At 39.7% G+C, this 22,126-nt stretch overlaps 1 protein-coding gene across 4 annotated transcripts in view; it reads right to left on the bottom strand.

Annotated features, from left to right (window-relative positions):
- Nucleotides 1–22,126, bottom strand: part of rel (v-rel avian reticuloendotheliosis viral oncogene homolog) — a 109,456-nt gene that overhangs the window by 48,095 nt on the left and 39,235 nt on the right. For all 4 annotated transcript variants that reach the window (XM_069931514.1, XM_069931513.1, XM_069931516.1 and 1 more), the window contains exons 2-4: nucleotides 19,799–19,840; nucleotides 19,551–19,687; nucleotides 12,222–12,370 (exon numbers count right to left, since the gene is read on the bottom strand). In XM_069931514.1, coding sequence (XP_069787615.1) covers nucleotides 12,222–12,370; nucleotides 19,551–19,687; nucleotides 19,799–19,840 — 328 coding nt within the window. The remainder of the gene's footprint in view (nucleotides 1–12,221; nucleotides 12,371–19,550; nucleotides 19,688–19,798; nucleotides 19,841–22,126) is intronic.

The following is a 22,126-nucleotide window of genomic DNA, read 5'->3' as shown; positions in this document are numbered from 1 at the left end:
CAAGACATCGAAATGCTCAAGGAATAGATCTTTCTGTTAAATACAAGGTGAATTTGTTTGCTTAAAGAGTTTTTTTTAAATATGCAACCACTTTTTAGTGGATTTTTTAAATAGAATTTTGAAACTTTTCCAAAGTTTCCAATTTTAAATATTCTTCAGTAAAATAAACCTCACACCAAGTAAATAATAACAAGCTGAAGCTTTGAGTCATTTCAGTAGCTGTTTATAAAAGAGCATCGATTACAAATGCTTAAATTTCCCCTCCTCTTCATATCAATTTTTCACATCATAGTTTCTTCAAAACACCATGTGTCACATTGTAAACAAGCCCAGGTGCTAGTATTACACAAATGATGGTTTTTTAATCTTGTTTATCAGGAGTAGGCTTTTCAATACGTGTGTTAAATTCCCTAAAGGAGCTTCAAGGCTGAGATTAAAATGATACAACAGAATTTAATGAACTTATTAGTTCTATTTCTAAGCTACTTGCCCATGGTTCAGTCATTGTCCTTGGGTTACTGTCAGTGGTCCACCTCAAAGTGGCAAAGGCAAATATTACTGATGTAATAAACACAAAGTAGTAAATTTGAAAACAAATAAATCTAAAAATTCTCAAGAAAATTTTCACAAAAACAAAAATCCCATAGAAGGACTTGGGATCACCAACCAACCCCATCCGTAAGAAAAGGAGTATTTGAGACGATCTGTGGGTAAAAAAAAATTGAGAACCAATGTATTGGCCAATATACCAAGGACACGAATAATTTCAGGACTTGAAATATGCAGCAAGGGAAATTAAGAGATAACATCCAAGATTTTGCAATGGCATTTTCGTGAAATTGTCAGCCATTCTTGTCCCAATGTATGATCGCACAGTAATTCTCAGCATATGACAAATCCAAATAAAAATGGACATCCCTTTAACAAGGGAAGTGGTTTACAGTCTTTTCCATTAACAAGAAGATTTTACTAATGAAAACATCAGAAATTCAAACTATTCTCTTATGATACCCTTAAACTGTTACATTTTGTTGTAGAAGTAAGATTTTCAAATGCTCTATTGCACACATGTCAAACTCTGGCCCGCGGGCCAAATTTGGCCCGCGATATAATTATATTTGGCCCGCAAGATCATATTGAATATATATTAGAGTTGGCCCGCTGGCCGCCGCGCAAGTATAGCACATGCACAGCAGCAAGCACCACCATAGTAGATTTTAGCACTTCCACAGCAGGCACAGCAGGACACCGATATAGTTAACGGGAAAGTTAATTAGATATTCACAGCGGCGCCGATACAACGGACCCGCCGCCTAGCTCCAACGGACCCGCCGCCTAGCTCCAACGGACCCGCCGCCTAGCTCCAACGGACCCGCCGCCTAGCTCCAACGGACCCGCCGCCTAGCTCCAACGGACCCGCCGCCTAGCTCCAACGGACCCGCCGCCTAGCTCCGTCTCCTTGAGCTTCATCTGTGGGTGGGTGCTGCTGGGCATCGGACTTTCCGCTGGGGTGGAGGTCGCAGACGAGTTCCACCGCTCTCACGGTATTCCCGGTGAGATGGCGAGACCAGCGGGGACTCCTTGGGCTGTTGGCGGCGGTTGCGGCAGGCGGAGGCGGGGGCAGAGAAGGGAGAGGGGGAGGGGGGAGATGCCGCTCGGGTTTGCTGGCTGGGCTGGGGAGGGCTCCCTGCAGACCTCTGCTCCCTGGCATGCTTCTCGGCAACGTGCGATCCTTGGCTTAAAGGCTAGAGAGAAATATTATTTATTGAATATTTTATTTCTTATTTGTTAATGCTTCTTATGGAAAGAGTTTAACCAAAACTATTATTAAGCATTTATTTTAATAAGAAAAAGTTTAACATTACATATGTTGAGAGAAAACATGCAGATGTTGTTGAAAATTTTCAATAAATATTTAGTTCGGCCCTCGACTTAGTCCAAGTTTTTAATTTTGGCCCTCAGTGAATTTGAGTTTGACACCCCTGCTCTACTGAGACAGAATTATTGCTATTGCAAAGTCTCCACGAGTAGAGGAGGTGGATGCAATTCCCATTGATAAATTACAAAATTGATATTATAATTGAAATACTATTTATCGTACATTTACTTCAAATTTCTGGAAAATGTTGGTGATTGTTGTTCCTTTTATATCCCATCTCAGTGCCTGTGAGAATCATACATTGTGGCTGGCTGCCTGCTTTGCCTGAAGCCATAACATTGTGTCATGTCAGGAATCCCCCACAGCATTGTCAGCTGACACCAATCAAGGTTGCAGTCCATGCAGCACAGATCAGGGACTTCTTTGTGGGAAGTTTTATCGAGAGGTCAGTGAACAGCGTTGCTTTATTACTGACCAGGAGGTTGCATATTCTTTCGGTGACAAATGGGTGCCCTCCAGGTGCTTTAGTTTCCTACTTCCAAAAATGTGCAGGTTGGTAGATTAAATGGCTACAGCTAATTGTCTAAAATATAAAGATATAATTTGGGAAGAGTTGATGGGAATTTAGAGAGAATAGATTAAATTACTATAAATGAGTGGCTGATGCAAATTCATTGGGCCACAGGACTTATTTCCATGCTGTTTGACTAAATCAGGAATGGAATGGGAAACCCTTATTTTCCTGCTAAACACTAGGCCAACTGTGCAGCCCAAATTCCTTTTGGACGAGATTTTTTTTTAAAAATTGCTGTATTTGTATTAAAATAACCTTAAACCTTTGCCATTTTGAATGTTTAATAGTTTAAATTGACTAGTTAAGATTTCCCTTTTGAAGATGGATTCCCTCTTTATATTTCAGAATAACAATGGTCTCTTTCTTTATTTTAAAAGTAAGTAACCATGCAACTATCAGTAAACCTCAACATAATTTTTGTGGTTCTTCAATATGAGTCTTATCTGCTTGGATGAATCTCTTGCAACTTAATGACAAAGCTGGACAGAGATGACAAAAAACAAAACATCTTATGACTGAATCCACCAATTTAGTATTACAACTCTGCACTCTGTTTGCTGATTACTATCCAATAGAAATTGTATGTTTTCACTGTGTAGAAATTTTTTCTTGATTCTACCAAGAAGTATTCCCTCATTTCAATAGTTGGAGCTCCATTATCCTTTTCTGTTTCTAAATTAACTAATAATTTTGTGGTTAAATATATGTTGAGGATTTGGTTTCAATTTGTAAAACATTTTGGATGCCATAGATTTTTATTAATCAGTCCTCTTATTTTTTTTTACCTTCAGTACAAGATTTTGGCTCTTGTCAATGATCAGAGTTTGGCATCCAATCTTTCCAAGATCTCATTATTGACCAAAATTTGGCCTCTTTTGAACAATTATCTTCTAAATTCAAAATAACTAAACCATTTTTTTTAGATATTTACAGATTAGGAGCTTTTTAAAATCCTTGGCATTAAAACTCCCTCAAGATTTGGAATTAAAGATGATAGAGAAGATTAAATCGAATACTAAGAAGTTGTTATCAGTTCTTCCCTGGACAAGACTAAGAAGACTAAGATTCCCTGGACAAGACTAAGAAACAATGGGAGCAAGATTTTCAACAAGAATTTTCTGATGCTACATTTTCAAATGGATTAATTCATCTTCTCTATGTGCCTGACATTCACTGTTGTAATTTAAAGTAGTACATTGAGCTTACTTTTCCAAAGTTTAATTGGCTAAATTTTATTCTAATTTCTTGTCAAAGTGTAATAGATGGAAGACTGAAGAAGGTACATTATTTCATATGTTTTGGTCATATACCTCGCTTTCCAGCTATTGGGAAAGTATCTTCCGTACCTTGTCTTTAGTTCTTAATGTTAATTTGGCTCCTAATCCTTTTCTTGTCCTATTTGGAGTAAGTAAGTGAGCTGATTTAAATTTGTCTGGGCTACAGTCCCATGTAGTTGCCTTTACTCTTATTTCCAGAAGAGCTATATTTCTGAGCTGGAAGGATGCTGTCCCTCCTACACACACTCGATGGTTATCTGATGTGATGCCATGCTTGACTCTGCAAAAAGAATGTTATGCTCTACTAACATAATGAACCCTAATTTGCTAAATTTATGGGCTCCTTTCCTTAATTATTTTCAGAATTTATAAGATTATTGGATCCCATTTTATGGGTTTGTTGTCCTTTCTTATATGCATTAATGGAACATAGAATAGTTTTTGTTTCATATACATTTTTTTACTCTTTCATAGGTTGTTCACATCTATTTCTTAACATACATATACTTTGTTGGATATATATTCTTGTTATTACCTATGTATGAGCATGTGTGTGTAGGGATACACGGATACACGGATACACAGATACATGGATACACAGATACATGGATACACAGATAAATATATATATATAAAACACTCAATAATATTGGAAGTGAGATTTTTAATGAGTTTCACTTTAGTTATAGATTTTAAAAAGTCAATACAATCTCATTCTGTACTGCGATTGTGTCTACTTATCCATTTAAATCATGGTTGCTGAATGGATCTTTGGAACCTTAGTAGAGTTAATGGTATAGTTGCCCAATGATGCCACTATACCAGATCACTACCCTATTCTCCATATTCAAGATTGTTCAGTAAATCTACATGGGGCATTTTCGAGAAACTCCTAAACATTGGAAAAGTGTTCAATATACACATTGGTTTAAATCAATCCTCAAGAAATTGGTAGCAAGAAAAAGGAAACAGTTTAATGAAATCATTGAAACTTCACGAAATAAATCAGTACCAATTTAGAAAAGGCAGTTGTGAACATTTTAAGATATTGTTCATGTGATAACATTTATGACAGGATCTCACAGTAGTGATTGATTAAAGTGTTTAAAAGAATTAGAACAAAACATTTTTTTTCCAAACACTGCTTTTTTTTTTACTACAGAATAGAAGTTTTACTTGAAACACAAAAGGCAACTATAACATTGTCTAAACTGTATTGGTACATTTTATTCAACAAGAATTTTTATTCTCAACAGTGGTTGTATTATATTATGAAATAGACATGTGCATCATCATTGAACTGACCATTCCTTCCACGTGCTGTGCAAAAATAATTTTCTCAATTGACAAGATTCTGCAAGGATATCATATTAATTAAATTATTCCACCTCAAAGGGAGAGGAAGTGACAGTCATGGTTCTATTACAAAGTGTACATGCAATAAAATAGGCAAAAGAAACAGCTTGCTTGCAATGGAATGTAGTAGATCCATTTCTGGCTGTCAACACTGTTCTATATTTTGTAATAAACAAGCACAGCTTTCTCACAACAGAGCAAAGGCAGAACAGAAAAGACTACTGAGGTTCTGCTGTTCATTGCTACAAACCAAGATGATGACTTTCTACTTATATAGTGAAATTGTCCATTATAAAAGGAGACCTTCGTGTGGTTATTCATATTCCGCAGAATAATTTATAATGATGATATTATGGCAGTGCTATAGATGGACTACAACTCCCAGAAATCTAGTGAACTGGCACGGGATGTCATAACATCATGGCGTGATGCGCATGGTTCAGTGATTAAAAGAATATGCACGCGACTTGAGTAAACAAGTTCTGATTTACCTGCAACTGTGTGTGTCATTATTTCGCGTTCATCAGCCACCACTGCATTTTTAGTGGCTACAACTGGTGACCTTAACAGGTCCAAAACGAGCTTTTGGATTATATGGATACTGCAGTTGTTACTGTTAAGCTACTGCTCTTCTGGACAGTGGAACCAGAGCTGTGGTTTTAATAGGCTGAGGCACAATTTTACCTTTCTATTATCACCTCGTCAGTGTCTTGGACCAAGCCACTGCCAAGTAAGTTGGTGACATCATGCGCGATCCACGGGAGCCTAAAGAGTGCAAGTATGACACTAAAAGTGCTCCTGCTGCGAATTTACAGCATGTCCTGCAGAGAGAGGGCCGCTAGACTGTTACACATGGAGGAGTTGGGTGAATGCGCCCCATCCAAATTAATGGACAACATGCTGTGCCTGGCATCCAGAAAACGGTCAGATAGGTTCTTCGAATAGCTCTTCCTGGAGAGGATGCCATTAGACTCTTATTATCGCAGAGTTCCTTCGAAGACCCCAGGGCAGTAGCTGCAGAGGCAGACGTACTGTAGCTGGCAAAAAAAAACACACTAAAAGGTCTTCGGACAATGCCACTATGTCACAGCTGTCCACACTCAGCAGCTTCATTGTTAACACCACTTTCTAAGCCAATGCTCTCAATACACCAGCTCCTATAACTAGGCAACGTCTCAAGTCAGGTAGACAGCCTATTGACACTTCCACTTGTTGTTTTAATCACCGGCGTGGGGAGTCAATGCACATAGGTACCTGCCACTGTGTGTTCTCTGGAAACGCCCTGGCTGACCATCATTAATGACTGAGACAGTTGGCCGAAAATCTATGGGCCTTTAATATTTGGGATCAGCTATTGCAACATAAATTTTTGGTGGACAGTATCAAAGGTTAGTGTTTTTCCATCAACTGGTTTCAATACACGTTATCCTACCCCTAACCTCCAACTCACAGCAGTCAATAGTTCCAACATACTCACATATGGCACAAAAAAAATGTTCAGTTCGAGGGGAACATTTACACATGGCCTTTTATTATAGCGGTAGTGTCACGACCGCTACTCAGGGCCGATTTCCTTCAAGCTCATTCGTTCATGATGGGTGGTACCACCTTTCAATCTATTCGCCTAGTGGAATCACATTTTCCTGTGCTATGCCTTCAAGCCCTGTGTAAGACTGTTGATAAGTTCTCCAGACTTGAAGAGTTTCCCGAAATTACAACTCTGCAGTTTTCGACCCCCACTGCAAAACATGGAGTAATTCACCATATTTCTACCAAGGGTCCTCCCATTCATGCTAAGGCACGTCACTTGCCTCTGGAGAATCTGCAATTAGCTAAACAAGAATTCCACAAAATGAAGAGCTGGGGATAATTCACAGGTCTGACAGCCCATGGGCGTCTCCATTACATTTGGTCCAAAACGCACCAGAGGGTGGAGAACTTGTGGAGATTATAGACGGCCCAATGACGCTACTATACCAGATCGCTACCCTATTCTCCATATTCAAGATTTTTCAGTAAATCTACATGGGGAAAAAAACCTTTTCAAAAGTGGACTTGGTGTGCAGATATCACCAGGTGTCAATGGAACCAGACGACATCCTGAAAATGGCAATAATTACTCCTTTTGGATTGTTTGAATTTTTACTTATGCCTTTTGGGTTAAAAAAATGAAGCTCAGACCTTTCAGCGAGTTATGGATGCAGTAGGGTGTGGCATGTCCAATGTCTTCATTTATTTAGCTGACATATTGGTCGCCAGCAAAACTAAAGAAGAGCACATGGAACATCTGCGTACACTCTTTAGACCGTCTGCGAGAATTTGGACTGAACATCAATCCAGAAAAATATGTTTTCGGACAATATTCCTGTGGCCTACAATCACCAATAAGAGCATGGTTCCACTGCCTTCCAAGATCAACGCCATTATTCAATATTCAAGACCAACCACTGTCAAAGGTCTGCAAGAGTTCTTGGGCATGGTTAATTTTTAAATCGCAATTCCTTCCAGCAGTAGCTCACTTTATGAAACCTCTGTTTAATCTGCTGTCTGGTAATGCCAAATCTATTTAGTGGACAGATGAAAGTCAAAATGCTTTCATAAAGATGAAGGAACTATTAGCTCAAGCAACCATGCTCAGTTATCCAGTCCTAAACGCAGCCATAGGCGGCACTCTGCAGCAGTATGTTGATGGACAATGGAAGTCAGTGGCATTCTTTAGCCGCCACCTCCGTGAGGCCGAGAAAAAATACAGCAACTTTGATAAAGAGCTCCTAGCCATATATTTCTCCATCCGTCACTTCTGCTACTTTTTGGAAGGCAGACACTTCACCATATGCACAGACTATAAACCTTTGACCTTTGCGTTTTCGAAGGTGTTGGAGCCCTGGTCAGCTCGACAACAGCAGCAGTTATCCTTCATTTAGGAATTCTCTACCAGAATAATGCACATTTCTGGGAAAGACAATGTAGTGGCTGATGCATTTTCCCGCTCATTTGCGCTCAAGGTATCAGCTTTGGACCACAGTATTGACTACATGGCTCTCACCGCTGCCCAAGCACAAAATGGTGAGAAGGAGTCGTATTGCACCTCAATAACCAACCTTCAATGGAACGATGTGCAAATCGATGCCGACTGTAAGCTGCTCTTTTGTGATGTGTCAACAGGACATCCATGGCCAGTGGTTACAGCTTCATGGAGACGTCATATTTTTGATTCTGTCCATGGTCTTTCTCATTCATCCATCAGATCGACCATTCGTCCAATTTCAAACAGATTTGCTTGGCATGAAGAAAGATGTCACGCAAGTGGCCAGATTTTGTGTAGCTTGTCAGAAAGTCAAAATCCATCGGCATACGAAAGCACCACTACAAACCTTCCCACCAGTAACTCGCCGCTTCGACTATGTCCATGTGGATATTGAGGGACCAATTCCAGTTTCACGAGGCTTCTACTATCTCTTCACAGTGATCAATTGGTTTATGAGATGGCCTGAGGTAGTCCCCATGGCGGACGCTCTTGTGCAAGAGCATTCCTTAATTGACAGAGGACCTCAATTTATATCTTTGTTCTGGACAGCCTTATCTCGACTGCTCAGCTCTAGGCTTCATCATACAAGTGCCTATCATCCGCAGTCCAATAGGATGGTTGAACAATTCCATCATCACCTTAAATCAGCCTTCATGGCCTGTTTGGATGGTCCCATCTGGGCAGATGAATTCCCATGGGTGTTGCTTGGAATTAGGACAAATCCAAAAGAGGATCTTCACACTTTGTCTGTAGAGCCTTTGGTGATCCCAGGGGAATTTGTTCCACACAGATCCAGTAAAGATGAAGATCACGAGCTGCTGTGCAGACTAAGGCAAATTATCCCTGTACCACCATCATCATGTGGCAAACATGTTTCTTTTGGACTACACAAAGTGAAGGACTGTGAATAAGTGTTCGTATGTAGAGGAACACTTGGACAGCCCTTGCAGGCACCATATGAGGGGCCATTCAGGGTGATATGACAAACAAGGTCAATCTGCATCTTAGATATCACCGGGCAGCCTCTGTCATTTGCAATTGACAGGCTCAAACCTGCCCATGTTGACAAAACTGCGCCTATTCAACAGCCAGCAGTCCGATGCAGGGGTCAACCTCCCAAAAAACTACAAGGTAATAGTGCCAGTTCTTGGGGGCAGGGAGTGGGGGATGTAGCAGCACTACAGGCTACATCTCCCAGAAGTCAAGCAAACTGGCATGGGACATCATAATGTGGCGTGCATGGTTCAGTGTTTTGAAAGAATACACACATGACTCGAGTAAACGAGTTCTGATTTACCTGCAACTGTGTGTGTCGTTATTTCGTATTCATCTGCCACCACTGCATTTTCAGTGGCTACAATATAAACTTCACTTGCTTTAGAATGTTTCCATTCATGTCTTTGGATCATATTATGACCATGAGTGGCTTTTGATAATACTGTTTAGGAATATACACAAGCCAGCTCAGGTGACCCATATGCTGGTTTATTTCTCTCTAAGGGTAACCCACCCTTGATTTAGTGCCTCACCTAATGGCCCGTTGGGCCTTTATGTACAATTGTCTGGTCAGGCACACCTATTGGCCAGTTGTACCTGTAGCCCCTCCCCACAGGCTCCTGTATAAAGGTGACTGTTCCACAGCCCCCTGCAGGACATCTGCACAGTGTGGATGTGCTTAAGTGAATAAATGCCTATTGGTTTCTCTATAGTAGTCTTTTGAGTAATTGATGGTGCATCACTGGGAAGTACCCATGAAGGGATGATGTGAATCTGCACTAGAAGTGCCATCTCTTCAAAATGTAGGCATAAGAAAGCGACTTAATCTCACTTTCAGAAGGGCACACCATTACAACACCATGACAGATAACTGAAATGAAATATATATTGTATGATTCACAATGTTATTATCTCACCAAGCAGCTAATTAGGTACTACTGATTAATCATTGTGTTTTAATATGAGAATCAGCCAAAACTTCCAAAGAAAAGTTTCACAAGAAGCAATAGAATGCATTAGCACTTTCAGATGCTGGTGGGAGATTAACTGTAGGCTAGGATTCCACTGATCTTCAACTCAGTGTGAGCTTCTTAGTTTAATGATTGAAAGATTTCAACAATGACAATATAGCACTCCTTCAGTACTGTATTCAGTCACAATCACATGTCATGTACCCAAGTCTCCAAAGTATATCTGGAACTCACAGACCCTGATTCAAATGCAACGAGAATGCAATTTGTTGTGATCTTGATTAATGTGATGTCCATACCAAATTTGTGCTGTGAGCTCACACTCATTAAATGGATTTAAATGACTCAAACAGTTCAAACTGATCTCAAACACCCAGGAAGCCACTGTCATTTCAGTGGTTTGGGAAAGTTTCTGATTCCAATAAATCTCTATTATCTTTACAAGTAGTTATCCTCCTCCCAACCAAATTACCCAAGGACAAAATGCAACATCTATCAAAATAATCCCAGAAAAAAAAACATCAGATGATGTCCAGACGTTGTCCATCTCAATTTTAAACAAACACCAACTTTAAATGTATGTTTTGGCCTGCTATCTTAGGACTAACATTTCTGAAGATAGTGTTTGCTCTTTAATCTCAGCCTCCATGATTATATTTTAAGAAATAATATTTCAAGGGTTCTAACTGTATTTTCATTTGCTTATTATGACAGCATCAACATTGATCATTAATCTCAGGTCACTTCTGAACTGAGCAGGTAGATACAAGTCAACAACAGAGTGCAAAGTTACGCAGAGGCCAGGCTGGGTAAAGATGGCAGATTTATTTCTGTGCACATTATTAAACAGAATACATTTTTGTGACAATCCAATGATTTACATTTACCATTCCTGGAACTAGCATCTTATTCTAGATTTATTTAATGAAATTAATTTAACCATGTCTCTGGATCAATGATTTGGGATGCTGAACACTTGTCCAGTAATTTATCTACAATACCACTGTATCCCAAAACTGAACTCATTCAGTAGCTCATTGTCTATTCTATTTACCCATCAAAACCTTAATTTCAAAACTCTCACCCTCAGGATCAAATCTTCTCCCATCTCTACAATTCTGAGTATTGCTATTTATCCAACTACAGTATTTTTGCACGTCACCTTTCAACAGCTTCAGCCATTTAAGCCCAGAGCTCTAATAATGGTTTCACTAAAACTACAAATTTCTCTCTTATTGGAGCTTCTAATTCCCAAGCCCAATATAAATTTCTTGGTGCCATTTAGAAGATAAATGGCAGAGCTGGAGAGCAGAGACATTGTGCTCCCTCATGGGGTTCATCCGCCCAGCTCTTTAAACAGCCTGTTAAAGGACCAGACAGTGGTTTAATTTAAAATCCTGCAACTGCAGGGTCGGGACCCAAGATGGTGATGCCCATGATCAACAGCAGCCATAAGGGGTTTCAGACTCCAGTGGAGGACTGGTGAAAGCTCTAGGAAATGGGGAGGACACTCCCTCTTTTAGGAGGAGAAGCAGAGGAGATGACCGATGGCATGGTGACCATGGCAATGGACCAGTGAGGGACCCACTCAGGCTGTAGGCTGCTGACAACGAAGGTCAAAGGACTCACACCACATTGCAGTGTGCTGGACTGGCTCAAGACTGGCTGAAGGGGTGCCAGGTATCTGAACGGGGATTCAAGAAGGTGCCGAGGGCAATGAAGGCTTTCTGATTGAGTTAGAGGTTTGGATCTGGAACTTGGGTTGCTGATGGTTTAGACCGGAGTCTGTGTGGCTGCAGAGGATGCAGGAGTGCAGGAGGTGAATCCATGGACACTTGGTGACTCTGGGGGACTGTCTATTGCTTCTCTTTCTCTGAGTGGAAGAGGCACCTGGCAATTTCTGCTGATGGCAAACCTGTTTTCCTTACAGCAGACTAAAAAGGCAATTTTGTGTAATATTACACCTATTTTATTAGATGACAATAAAGGAATCTTAATTTTTTTTCCTCACCTTCCTACTTCCACTTTTTAAATTTAGTAGATACAATAATGAAGATCAAAATATACATGGATTTCACTCATAAAACAAAATGTCAATATCAAAACAAAATAAAATTGCCAGCTTATACTAGATACTTACCACAGAATTCTACGGTCAGGGCCAAAGTCAGCTTCATAATACCCATCTCTGCAGTCTTTCCCGACCAAGTCATGAGGATGGGGTTTGAAAGGTTCGATTTTTGTTACTAAAGTAACCAAAACTCTCACTCTTCCACGATAATTTACAACCTTTATGAATAAGAACAAAAAAAAAATTAGAACTAAAATGTTATAAAAAAATTAAGCTATGCAAAGAAATTAATTCAATTTAGAATTTTCTTTAGATTTTGAATTTTCCTATTCTAGTTTCCAGATTCTAAATGTGCCAAAAAGTTCAGTTTCCAGAAAAAAAAGCCTATTTCATTCAACAGTTCTCTGCCAAGATTGATATAGTACAGTTCATCACATAAACCCAGTGGATACGACCAAATGATTTCCATTTCTTCCCCTGCTACAGAATTAATTTAGACTGTTGTTGTGGTATTTTCCTCATATGAATTTGCAGATAGTTGCAAAATCAATGTAACGAAAACAGTCTCAGTGCAGTTATGTCAGGCAGAATTAATCAGCAAATAAGTAAGATTAATAGGCTGGAAAATGAAAGCAATTCTGCAGTGAACTCTTTGCATTTACCTCCCAATAGAATGAGGTCATGCAGAAGTTGCATGAAAATGGAGAAGATGTAGACTTACTGACTGATGACCACGAGTGAGCCCACTTGGTGTTGTGCCAAACTGTGGTGGAGCAAAAACTTCAGCAATTAACCATTTACAGCGCAGAAACAGGCCACGTCAGCCCTTCAAGTCAACGCAGGTTCACTTGAACAACTCCACTAGTTCCCCCCTCCCACTCTCTGCCCATAACCCTCCAACCCCCTCACATCCATGTACACATCCAACCTTCTCTTAAATGACAGAAGGGCCCCTGCCGCAACCATCTCCTCTGGAAGATCATTCCATTCTGCCACCTCTCTGAGTGAAAAAGCATCCTCTAACACTTCTAAAGTTTTTCCCCCTTACCCTTAACTTATGCCCTCTTGTTCCAACCTCCCCTGTCCTCAGGGGAAAGAGTCTGTCTACGTCTAGTCTATCTATTCCCTTCATAATTTTTAAATACCTCTGTCAAATCCCCTCTGAGCTGTCTACGTTCCTATGAATAAAGTCCCAGTCTCCTTAATCTTTCTCCGTACTCGAGATTCTGTAAGCCAGGCAACATCCTTGTAAACCTTCTCTGCACCCTCTTCATCTTATCTATATCCTTTCTATAATTTGGAGACCAGAACTGAACACAATACTCCAAACCTGGCCTCACCAATGCCTTAAACCGCCGCAGCATCATTTCCCAGCTCCTTTACTCTATACTATGATTTATGAAGGCCAGCGTACCATATGCCTTCTTAACCACCCTGTCTGTATGGGAATCCACCTTTAATGAACTCTGTATCATAAGCCCCAGGCCCCTCTGCGTACATCAATGCCCTCCCCTTAATTCATGGGCATTACCTGGGGAGTCTGTCCTCTGAACTTGAGTTAAATAGCAAGCCATTAAAATGGAAAAGAATGTTTATTTTGTTCAAAAAATGCAATTGTGTCCATCGTAATTTGAGTCCATCCTAAGGACTATGATTTGTATTATATTTAGCGGACCACTTGATTCACAAGAGTTATTCACTGATCAGGGAGAAAAGAGTTTAAAGAGAAGCATTCGTGGGGCTCAGTGCTTTAGTGGAACAAATAAAAGCAAAGCAGGCACAAGCAGTGAGGTCATTGTTGAAGTGGCCAGTGTGTGTGAGTGGCCCAGTGTAGGAGTGGTTGGTTAGAGACATTGGCAGGAGAGGTTTCAGCAGGCAGAGGCTGAGGATATGCTTCAGGTACAGTCAGGCAAGATCTTTTCGTAATAACCCAGAGTAAGTAGTGGAGATGGCAGCTAGGGAAGTGGTATGCTCCAATTGCAGCATGTTAGAAACCTGGGACAGCATGTGTCCATGATGGCTTCACCTGCAAGAACTGCATCCAGCTGCAACTCCTTGCAGACTATGTTAGCGACCTGGAGCTGGATGAACTCTGGATCATCCTGAGGCAGAGGGGATGATAGACAGAAGTCACACCCAAGAGGCAAGAGACTGGTAACTGTGTGACTGTTAGAAGAGGGAAGGTAGTCAGCACAGAACACCCCTGGCCCTTCCCTTCAACAATAAGAATATGGTTTTGGATACCCTGAAGGACAATGTAGAGGTCAATTCCCTAGTACAGAATCTGGTCCAGCAGCTCAGAAGGGAAGGAGGAAGAAGAGGAGAGCTATAGTGATTGGGGATTCAATAATGAGGGGAATGTATAGGAGGTTCTGTGAACATGATCAAGATTCCCGGATTGTATGGTGCCTCACAGGTGCCAGGGTCAGGAACACCTCTGATCAAGTTTGCAGCATTCTCAAGCAGCAGAGTGAGTAGCCAGATACTGTGGTCCACATTGATACCAATGGCATAGATTGGAAATGGAATGAGGTCCTGAAGAGGGAATATAGGGAGATAGGAAGGAAGCTTAAAAAAAACCCAGGTCCTCAAGGGTGATAATCTCTGCATTGCTGCCTGTGCCACACATAAATGAGGGCAGAAATAGGAGGTTATGGCAGATGAATGCACGGCTGAAGAGCTGGTGCAGCAGATAGAGGTTCAGATATGTGGATGATTGGGATCTCTTCTGGGGAAGGTATGACCTGTACAAAAAGGACGGGTCACACCTGAACTGGAGAGGAATCAATATTCTGGCAGACAGGTTTGCTAGAGCTGTTGGGGAGGGTTTAATCTAGAATGAGAGGGCAGTGAATAGGGTAGATGATACACAGATAGATACACTGTGTAGCAAGATTGTGAAGAAGGATAGACAATCAATAGGTCAAAATTGCAAGTGTAAGATTAAGGATTTAATCATGTACTTTGGAAACATAATTGAAAAAGGTGATGAATTCAGCACTGAAGGTTTTGTATTTAAATGCCCGCGGTGTAAGAAATAAGGTGGATGATCTCGTAGGTCAGCTGAAAGTTGGCAGGTATGACATTGTGGCCATCTCTGAGCCATAGCTGAAAGATGATCACAGCTGAGAACTAAATATCCAGAGATATACAGTGTATTGGAAGGACAGGAAGGTGGGCAAAGGCAGTGGGGTGGTTCTGCTGTTTAAAAATGGAATTGTTTTTGGAGAGAGAAGATAGAAAATCCTTGTGGATAGAATTAAGAAACTATAAGGTTAAAAAGATCCTGATGGAAGTTGCACACGTCTCCAAATAATAGCCAGGATGTGGTGTGCAAACTACAGAGGAAGATAGAGAAGGCATGCAAAAAGGACAATGCTACAATAGGGGATTTCAATATGCAGGCTGATTGGGAAAACCAGATTGGTGCAGAGTCTCAAGAGAAATCCTTTATTGAATGCCTTCAGGATGGTGTTTTTGGAACAGTTTGTGTCTGAGTTGACCAGCAAAATGGCAATTCTAGATTGGGTGTTGAGTAATTTTTAAATTTAAATTTAGACATACAGCACTGTAACAGGTCATTTCAGCCCATGAGTCCATGTCGCTCAATTTACATTCAATTAACCTACATTCCTGGTATGTTTCAAAAGGTGGGAGGAAACCAGAGACCCCGGGGAAAACCCATGCAGAGGCAGGGAGAACGTACAAACTCCTTACAGACAGTGCAGGATTCAAACCAGGGTCCCGATCGCTGGCACTGTAAAGCCACTGCGCTAACCACCATGTCAACTGTGCTACCCAGAGTTGATAGGGGGATCTGACGGTAAGGGAACACTTCAGAGGCACTGATCACAATATTTTAGAATTGGCCCTGTGGTTTGAGATGGAGAAACTAAAATCAGAGGCGTCAGTATATCAGTGGTATAAAGGGGACTACAGAGCAATGACAGAGAAAATGGCAAAAGCTCATTGGAAAGGCACAGCAGGGAGGATAGCAGAGCAACAATGGCTGGAGTTTCTGCAAGATGCAAGGAAGGTACAGGACAGATATATTCCAAAAAAATAAATTTTTGAATGGAAAAATTACATGACTGTGGCTGACAAGAGAAGTCAAAGCCAAAATAAAAGCAAAAGAAAGGGCACATAAGGATATAAAATCTCGTGTGAAGATAGAAGACTGGGAAGCTTTTGACAGTATATAGAAGGCAACTGAGAAGGTAAATAAGAAGGAATGGATCAACTTTAAAGGAGGTGAGCAAATAATATCAAAAAAGATACTAAAAGTTTTAAAAACTATTCTGAGTAAAAAAAAAGAGTTGATATAGGACTGTTAGAAAATTGTAATGAGAAACAAGATGATGGCAGAGGAACTGAATGACTATTTTACATCAGTCTTAACTGTGGAAGACATTGGCAGTATACCAGACTTTCATGTGTGTCAGGGAAGAGAGGGGAGTGCAGTCACTATCACCAGAGTAGGTGCATGGGAAGCTGAATGGTCTAATTGTAGAGAAGTCTCCCAGACCAACTCTGGAGGACTGGAAAAGTGCAAAGGTCAATCACCATTTTAAATGGGAGGGAGGCAGAAGAAAGGAAATTACAAGCCTGTGAAATTAACAACAGTGGTTGGGAAGTTGTTGGAGTCAATTGTCACGGATAGGTTAGAGTACCTGGAGGTGCACAACAGCAAAGACCAAAGGCGGCATGGTTTTCTTAAGGGAAAATCTTGCCTGACAAACCTACTCTTTTTTTGAGGAAACCACAAGCAGGCGAGACAAAGGAGATGCAGTGAATGCTGTATATTTGCATTTTCAAAAGGCCTTTGACAAGGTGCCACACATGAGGCTGCTTAACAAGATGTGAGCCCATGGAATTATGGAATTACAGGAAAGATACTAGCATGGATTGAACATTGGTTGATCAGCAGGAAACAGTATGGCAAATAAGGGATCCTATTCTGGTTGGTTGCCAGTGGTGTTCTGCAGGGGTCAATTTTGGGGGCATTTCCTTTTAGGTTGAATATTAATGATTTGGATAGCAGAATAAATGGTTTTTTGGCCAAGTTTTCAGGAGATACAAAGGTATATAGTAAAGAGGAAACAGAGTAGCAGCAGAGAGACTTAGAGGGGTTAGAAGAATGGGCAAGATGGCAAATGAAATACAATGTTGGAAGGTGTATGGTCATGTACTTTGGTAGATGAAATAAAAGGGCAGAATATTATTTGGATGGGGAGAAAATTCTAAATTCAGAGGTGCAAAGGGTCTTGGGAATCCTCATGCTAGATACCTTAAAAGTTAGCCTCCAGGTTGAGTTGGTAGTGAAGAAAGTGAGTGCAATGTTGGCATGCATATCGAGAGGATTAAGATTTAAGAGCAGGGATGTGATGTTGGGGCTTTAAAAGGCACTGGTGAGACTTCATTTGGAGTAAGGTTTTGGGCTCTTTAAGAAAGGATGTGCTGGCATTGGAGAGGATTCAGAGAAGATTTACACGAATAATTCATGTAATGAAGGGATTTGCATACGAGGAATGTTTGACGGCTCTTTTACTATACATCTCAGAGATCCTAAGTATGAGGTGGAGTCTCATTGAAGCATTTTGAATGCTGAAAGGCCTGGACAGAGTAGATGTGGCAAAGTTGTTTCACATGGTAGGGAATTTTTAAATTTAGACATACAGCATGGTTACAGGCCATTTTGGACCATGATTTAGATCCCATTAACCTACATCCCCGGTATGTTTTAAATGGTAGGAGAAAACTGGAGCCCCTGGAGAAAATCCACTTAGACACTGGAAGAACGTACAAACTCTTTACAGACAGTATGGGACTTGAACCCCAGTCCGGGTCCGATCGCTGGCACTGTAAAGGTGCTGTGTTAACCACTATACTAAGCATGCTTCGATTATGGAATCTAGGACAAGAGAGCACAACTTCAGCACTGAAACAGAGATGCAGAGGAGTTTCTTTCACTAGGGAGTGGTGAACCTCTAGAATTTGCTACCACAAATGTCTAATGAGGCCAGGTCTGGTGTATTTAAGGCAGAGATTGATGTCTCTGAATAGTCAGGGTATCAAAGGTTATGGAGAGAGGCAGAGGAATGGAGTTGAGTGGGAGAATGGATCAGCTCATGATGGAACAGCAGAGTGGATTCAATGAGCTGAATGGCCTACTTCTGCTTCTCTATATTATGATCTTGTATATTTTAAGAAATTAATATTTTTTCCCCCAAGAGATTTTGAACACTTTCAAATGTATTGTGGATCATGTACATTCCAGCTCTCCCATTCCCTCCACTAAAATAACAACATTGCATTTTGCAAGGCTTTGATACCACACAGATCAATTTTCTTTTGGATTCGGATGGACATGAACCAACGTGGAATTGATCTGTGCACAAGTAGCAAGCATTAATGATTTGCCACTAGCAGGTTATAGCCCTTGCGTCAAGTCAATGAACTGTCAGGAATAGTTCTGATGAACCTGAAACCTTAATATTTTGCTTCATGGGTGTCATTGAAAATACTTGAGAACTACAGCTTTATCTTCAGGTTTCTAGCACTCAAACCTTTTGCAAAATCACAACAGTAACCTCTTTGATTTAGAGATTGGTGAAGTACAACTCTAAATTTTGATATTAACATACAAATGGTACAATTGTAGTAAATCAATACAGCAATATCTGTAGTTTTCCCATTTCATTCCAGTCTACATCATATTCAAATAGACATTGTAGCTTCTGGATAATTATGGTTCTTTGAATAAAACCAAGATTAACAGCATTCATGAGAATTCATTCCATACTGGATTAAAAATATTTTTCCAAAGTAAACTTTCAAGGAAATAATTCAATTTATGCAAAATATCAAAAAGCAGAGCTGCATATTTAACAGGAAAGCTGACATGTAAAGAAAGAAGAATGCGTACAATCTAGGTAGTTTAGTGGTTTCACTTCAAGTGTTATGATGTTGATAGTCATTTATAAACACTGATGCAAAGTTATTCATTAATAATACCAACCCAGTTTTCTTCTTTCTCCACATCTGCTGGGCATTACCACTAATCTGGTTTTACAAGGTTCAACAACAGCTCTGACCTGCATGTCACAATTTTACACATCCCATTGTTTGCTCTTATAATTTTCCTTAATAAAATTATGAACCAGTCACCTCAGTTATCATTAGGTTGTTTTTGTAAATCAGATGATAATAAACGTGAACTTAAACAATGACTGATTTCCCTGATTTTAAGTAACTGACTCATCTCACTTTTGGAACTCAACTGCATAAAAGCAAAATTTATACATGTTTAAAAACTGTTATAGCTTTGAAAAGATTACAAAAGGAAATAAAATAGGCATAGAATACTTATTACAGTCCACAAATACATTAATGTGTTACCTGTATAGAAGGATATGTTCTATTGTTATCCTTGCTGTTTTGCCCAGGAATGCTACCAGCTGATCGTCCTTCACACTTGTATCGAAAACGCATACCGCGTTGCCTGGGCTGCTCAATAATTTCAACATAAGGTTCACCTAAAATTAACAGCAATTTCAGCAAAGAATTCTAGCAAAGTACACCACAAACATGATACACAATGAGGAATAACAGAAACTTAGTTTTCCACAAAAATAAAAATCTCTTACCTTGAAGGGGAGGCCGAGACATAACTGGCAATTGACCCCTCACTGGAAGACAGAATTTCAGAAGAATGGCTCATTATTTAAAACAAGAGGAATACAATATTCCACTTAAAATAAACCTCCCTACTTAAAAGTGGCAATGACATCCAAATCAAAGTCAGAATTTAAGTTACAAGTGTATTTTTATGAAATTAAATTTAAATTTTAATTTTTTTTAAATTTAGGCATACAGCATGATAACAGGCCATTTTGCCACGACACCCAATTTACACCCAATTAACCTACACCTCCAGTACATTTCGAACAGAACCCCCGAGGAAAACCCATGCAGACAGGGTGAGAATATACAAACTCCTTACAGACAGCATGGGATTTGAAGCCAGGTCCCCATCACTGGCGCTGTAAAGGCATTGCACTAACCACAACACCAACCATGGCACCCCTAAGTTAATAAAGATTAAAGATATCAGACCTAAACAGATAGTTAGTGTTGCCCACTTTATGAAGTCATCAGAAAACCACATAAATTTAAAATCAAAGTTTACTTTGATGTGCTGCACATCTTGATAATGTATATTTAAAAAAAAAACGTTTCTTTTTAAATTTTTTCCCTTTTAAACTATTGATTTAAACTGATGTTGGCTTAATATGTCATGAAATTTAGCTTTGTGCATTTGTGACACCAACCAAATGTTTTATATGAAATTATGCTAATAGAATTAACATCCAATTATAGTAATTTTTTGGTTTGAAACATTCAACGCTGAATCTAAATTATGAAGCTTCCCCTCCCCACCCCTCTGACATATACAACAGCACAGATTGGGATGGTGATGCTTCAATTTTTAGTCATTAAAGCATTAAAGAATGCTTTAATGAAACAAAATACAAGATGGATTGGATTAAAGAAATGCACTTATGTGCAAACCACCTGAAGAAACAAGGCATTATGAATGTCCAACAAGATTTCTAAAATCCAAAAAGAACTAAATCACAATGTTGAGAAACTGGGGCCAAATGTTAGAATTTACAATGCAGAAACAGTTGTTTGCATAGAAACATTATCAGGTAGTTTCACACTCCCTTTGTTGTCTATTTCAACATCTAGTGCTCTCACATTTTCTAAATCTGTATAGCAGTCACACAGAGCTTGTTGCAATTGATTTACTTATGCAGTTTCAAGTGCGACCATTTACTGAACTGTTAATCAATTGGAAATAAAGATATTTCACTTGTAATGTTACCCAATGAGTTTCATTTCTCTCAAGATGAATGCCTGTGCCAGAATCAACTTTGTGATAGCTATTGGTGCACTGAGGTGTGACCAACAGGAGCACAGTTGTACAGCACTTATTTTAATTTTATATGTTCATTTCAACAACACTGAAAATGGGATTTCTCTGGATATTTTACAAAACAAAAATTCCATTTAATATCTTGCTGAGTTTCTCAAGGCAAATGATATTACAAATCTTTGACTTCAGTGTTCTATAGCACAAATGTGTAGCACCAGAGTGAAGAGACTGCATTCTCAATCATGCAGTTGAGGGGAAATTGAGATTTTTCTCATTTTCATCCCACAAATTAAAAATAGAAACCCCAATTGTTTAGGCACATACTTCTGCTGTCTCAACAAGTAGTAGTATGACTCTGAGGAATATTATATGTGTGAAATAATTTAAACTTTAAAAACCCTCCATTTTATCTATTTGTCTTTAAGAATTTTCTAGTTATTTACAATCAAGTTTCATTTTACATGTAAAATGTACATAGTAGTGGCACCAAATTTCTGAATCAAATATCATGTCTGTGTCACAGCAAGAGATTTCCAGAATTTTCTCAAAGGCCACTCATTTTTTTTTTAAATAACATCCGCTCCAATTTACAAAAATACCCAGCTCATAACCACTGGACATGCAGGGGGTTGATTCAGGAATTCATTGAGCAACTCAAGCTTGACAGGAACATGTGAAGGTCAAGTACAAGCAATGCAAGAAACACACAACATTCCAAAATATTCACCTGTCCATCTCAATAACTATCTCCTGCCCCAAGAATAATCTGCTGATAGAGTTGTACAGCAGAGAAGCAGATTCTTTGGTCCACTAAACCCACATCAACCTTTTTGAGCTTGCCTTTATTAAGACAGAGCCTTCTCTGCCTTGCCTCTTTAAGTGTCCGTCTAAATGCCTCTTATACATAGTAAATAAATCCAATTCTACACTTCCTCCAGCAGTATTTTCCATAAATCAACTACACTGTGCAAAGAAAAAAAACTATAACCCTCAGACCCCAATTCAAAACTTCTTCAGTTCTGGCCACCTCATTATA

Source organism: Narcine bancroftii, chromosome 4 (assembly GCF_036971445.1).
Source record: "Narcine bancroftii isolate sNarBan1 chromosome 4, sNarBan1.hap1, whole genome shotgun sequence".
NCBI lineage: Eukaryota > Metazoa > Chordata > Chondrichthyes > Torpediniformes > Narcinidae > Narcine > Narcine bancroftii.
Note: the sequence above shows the minus strand (reverse complement) of the source record. Positions and strands in the feature narration are given on the sequence as shown.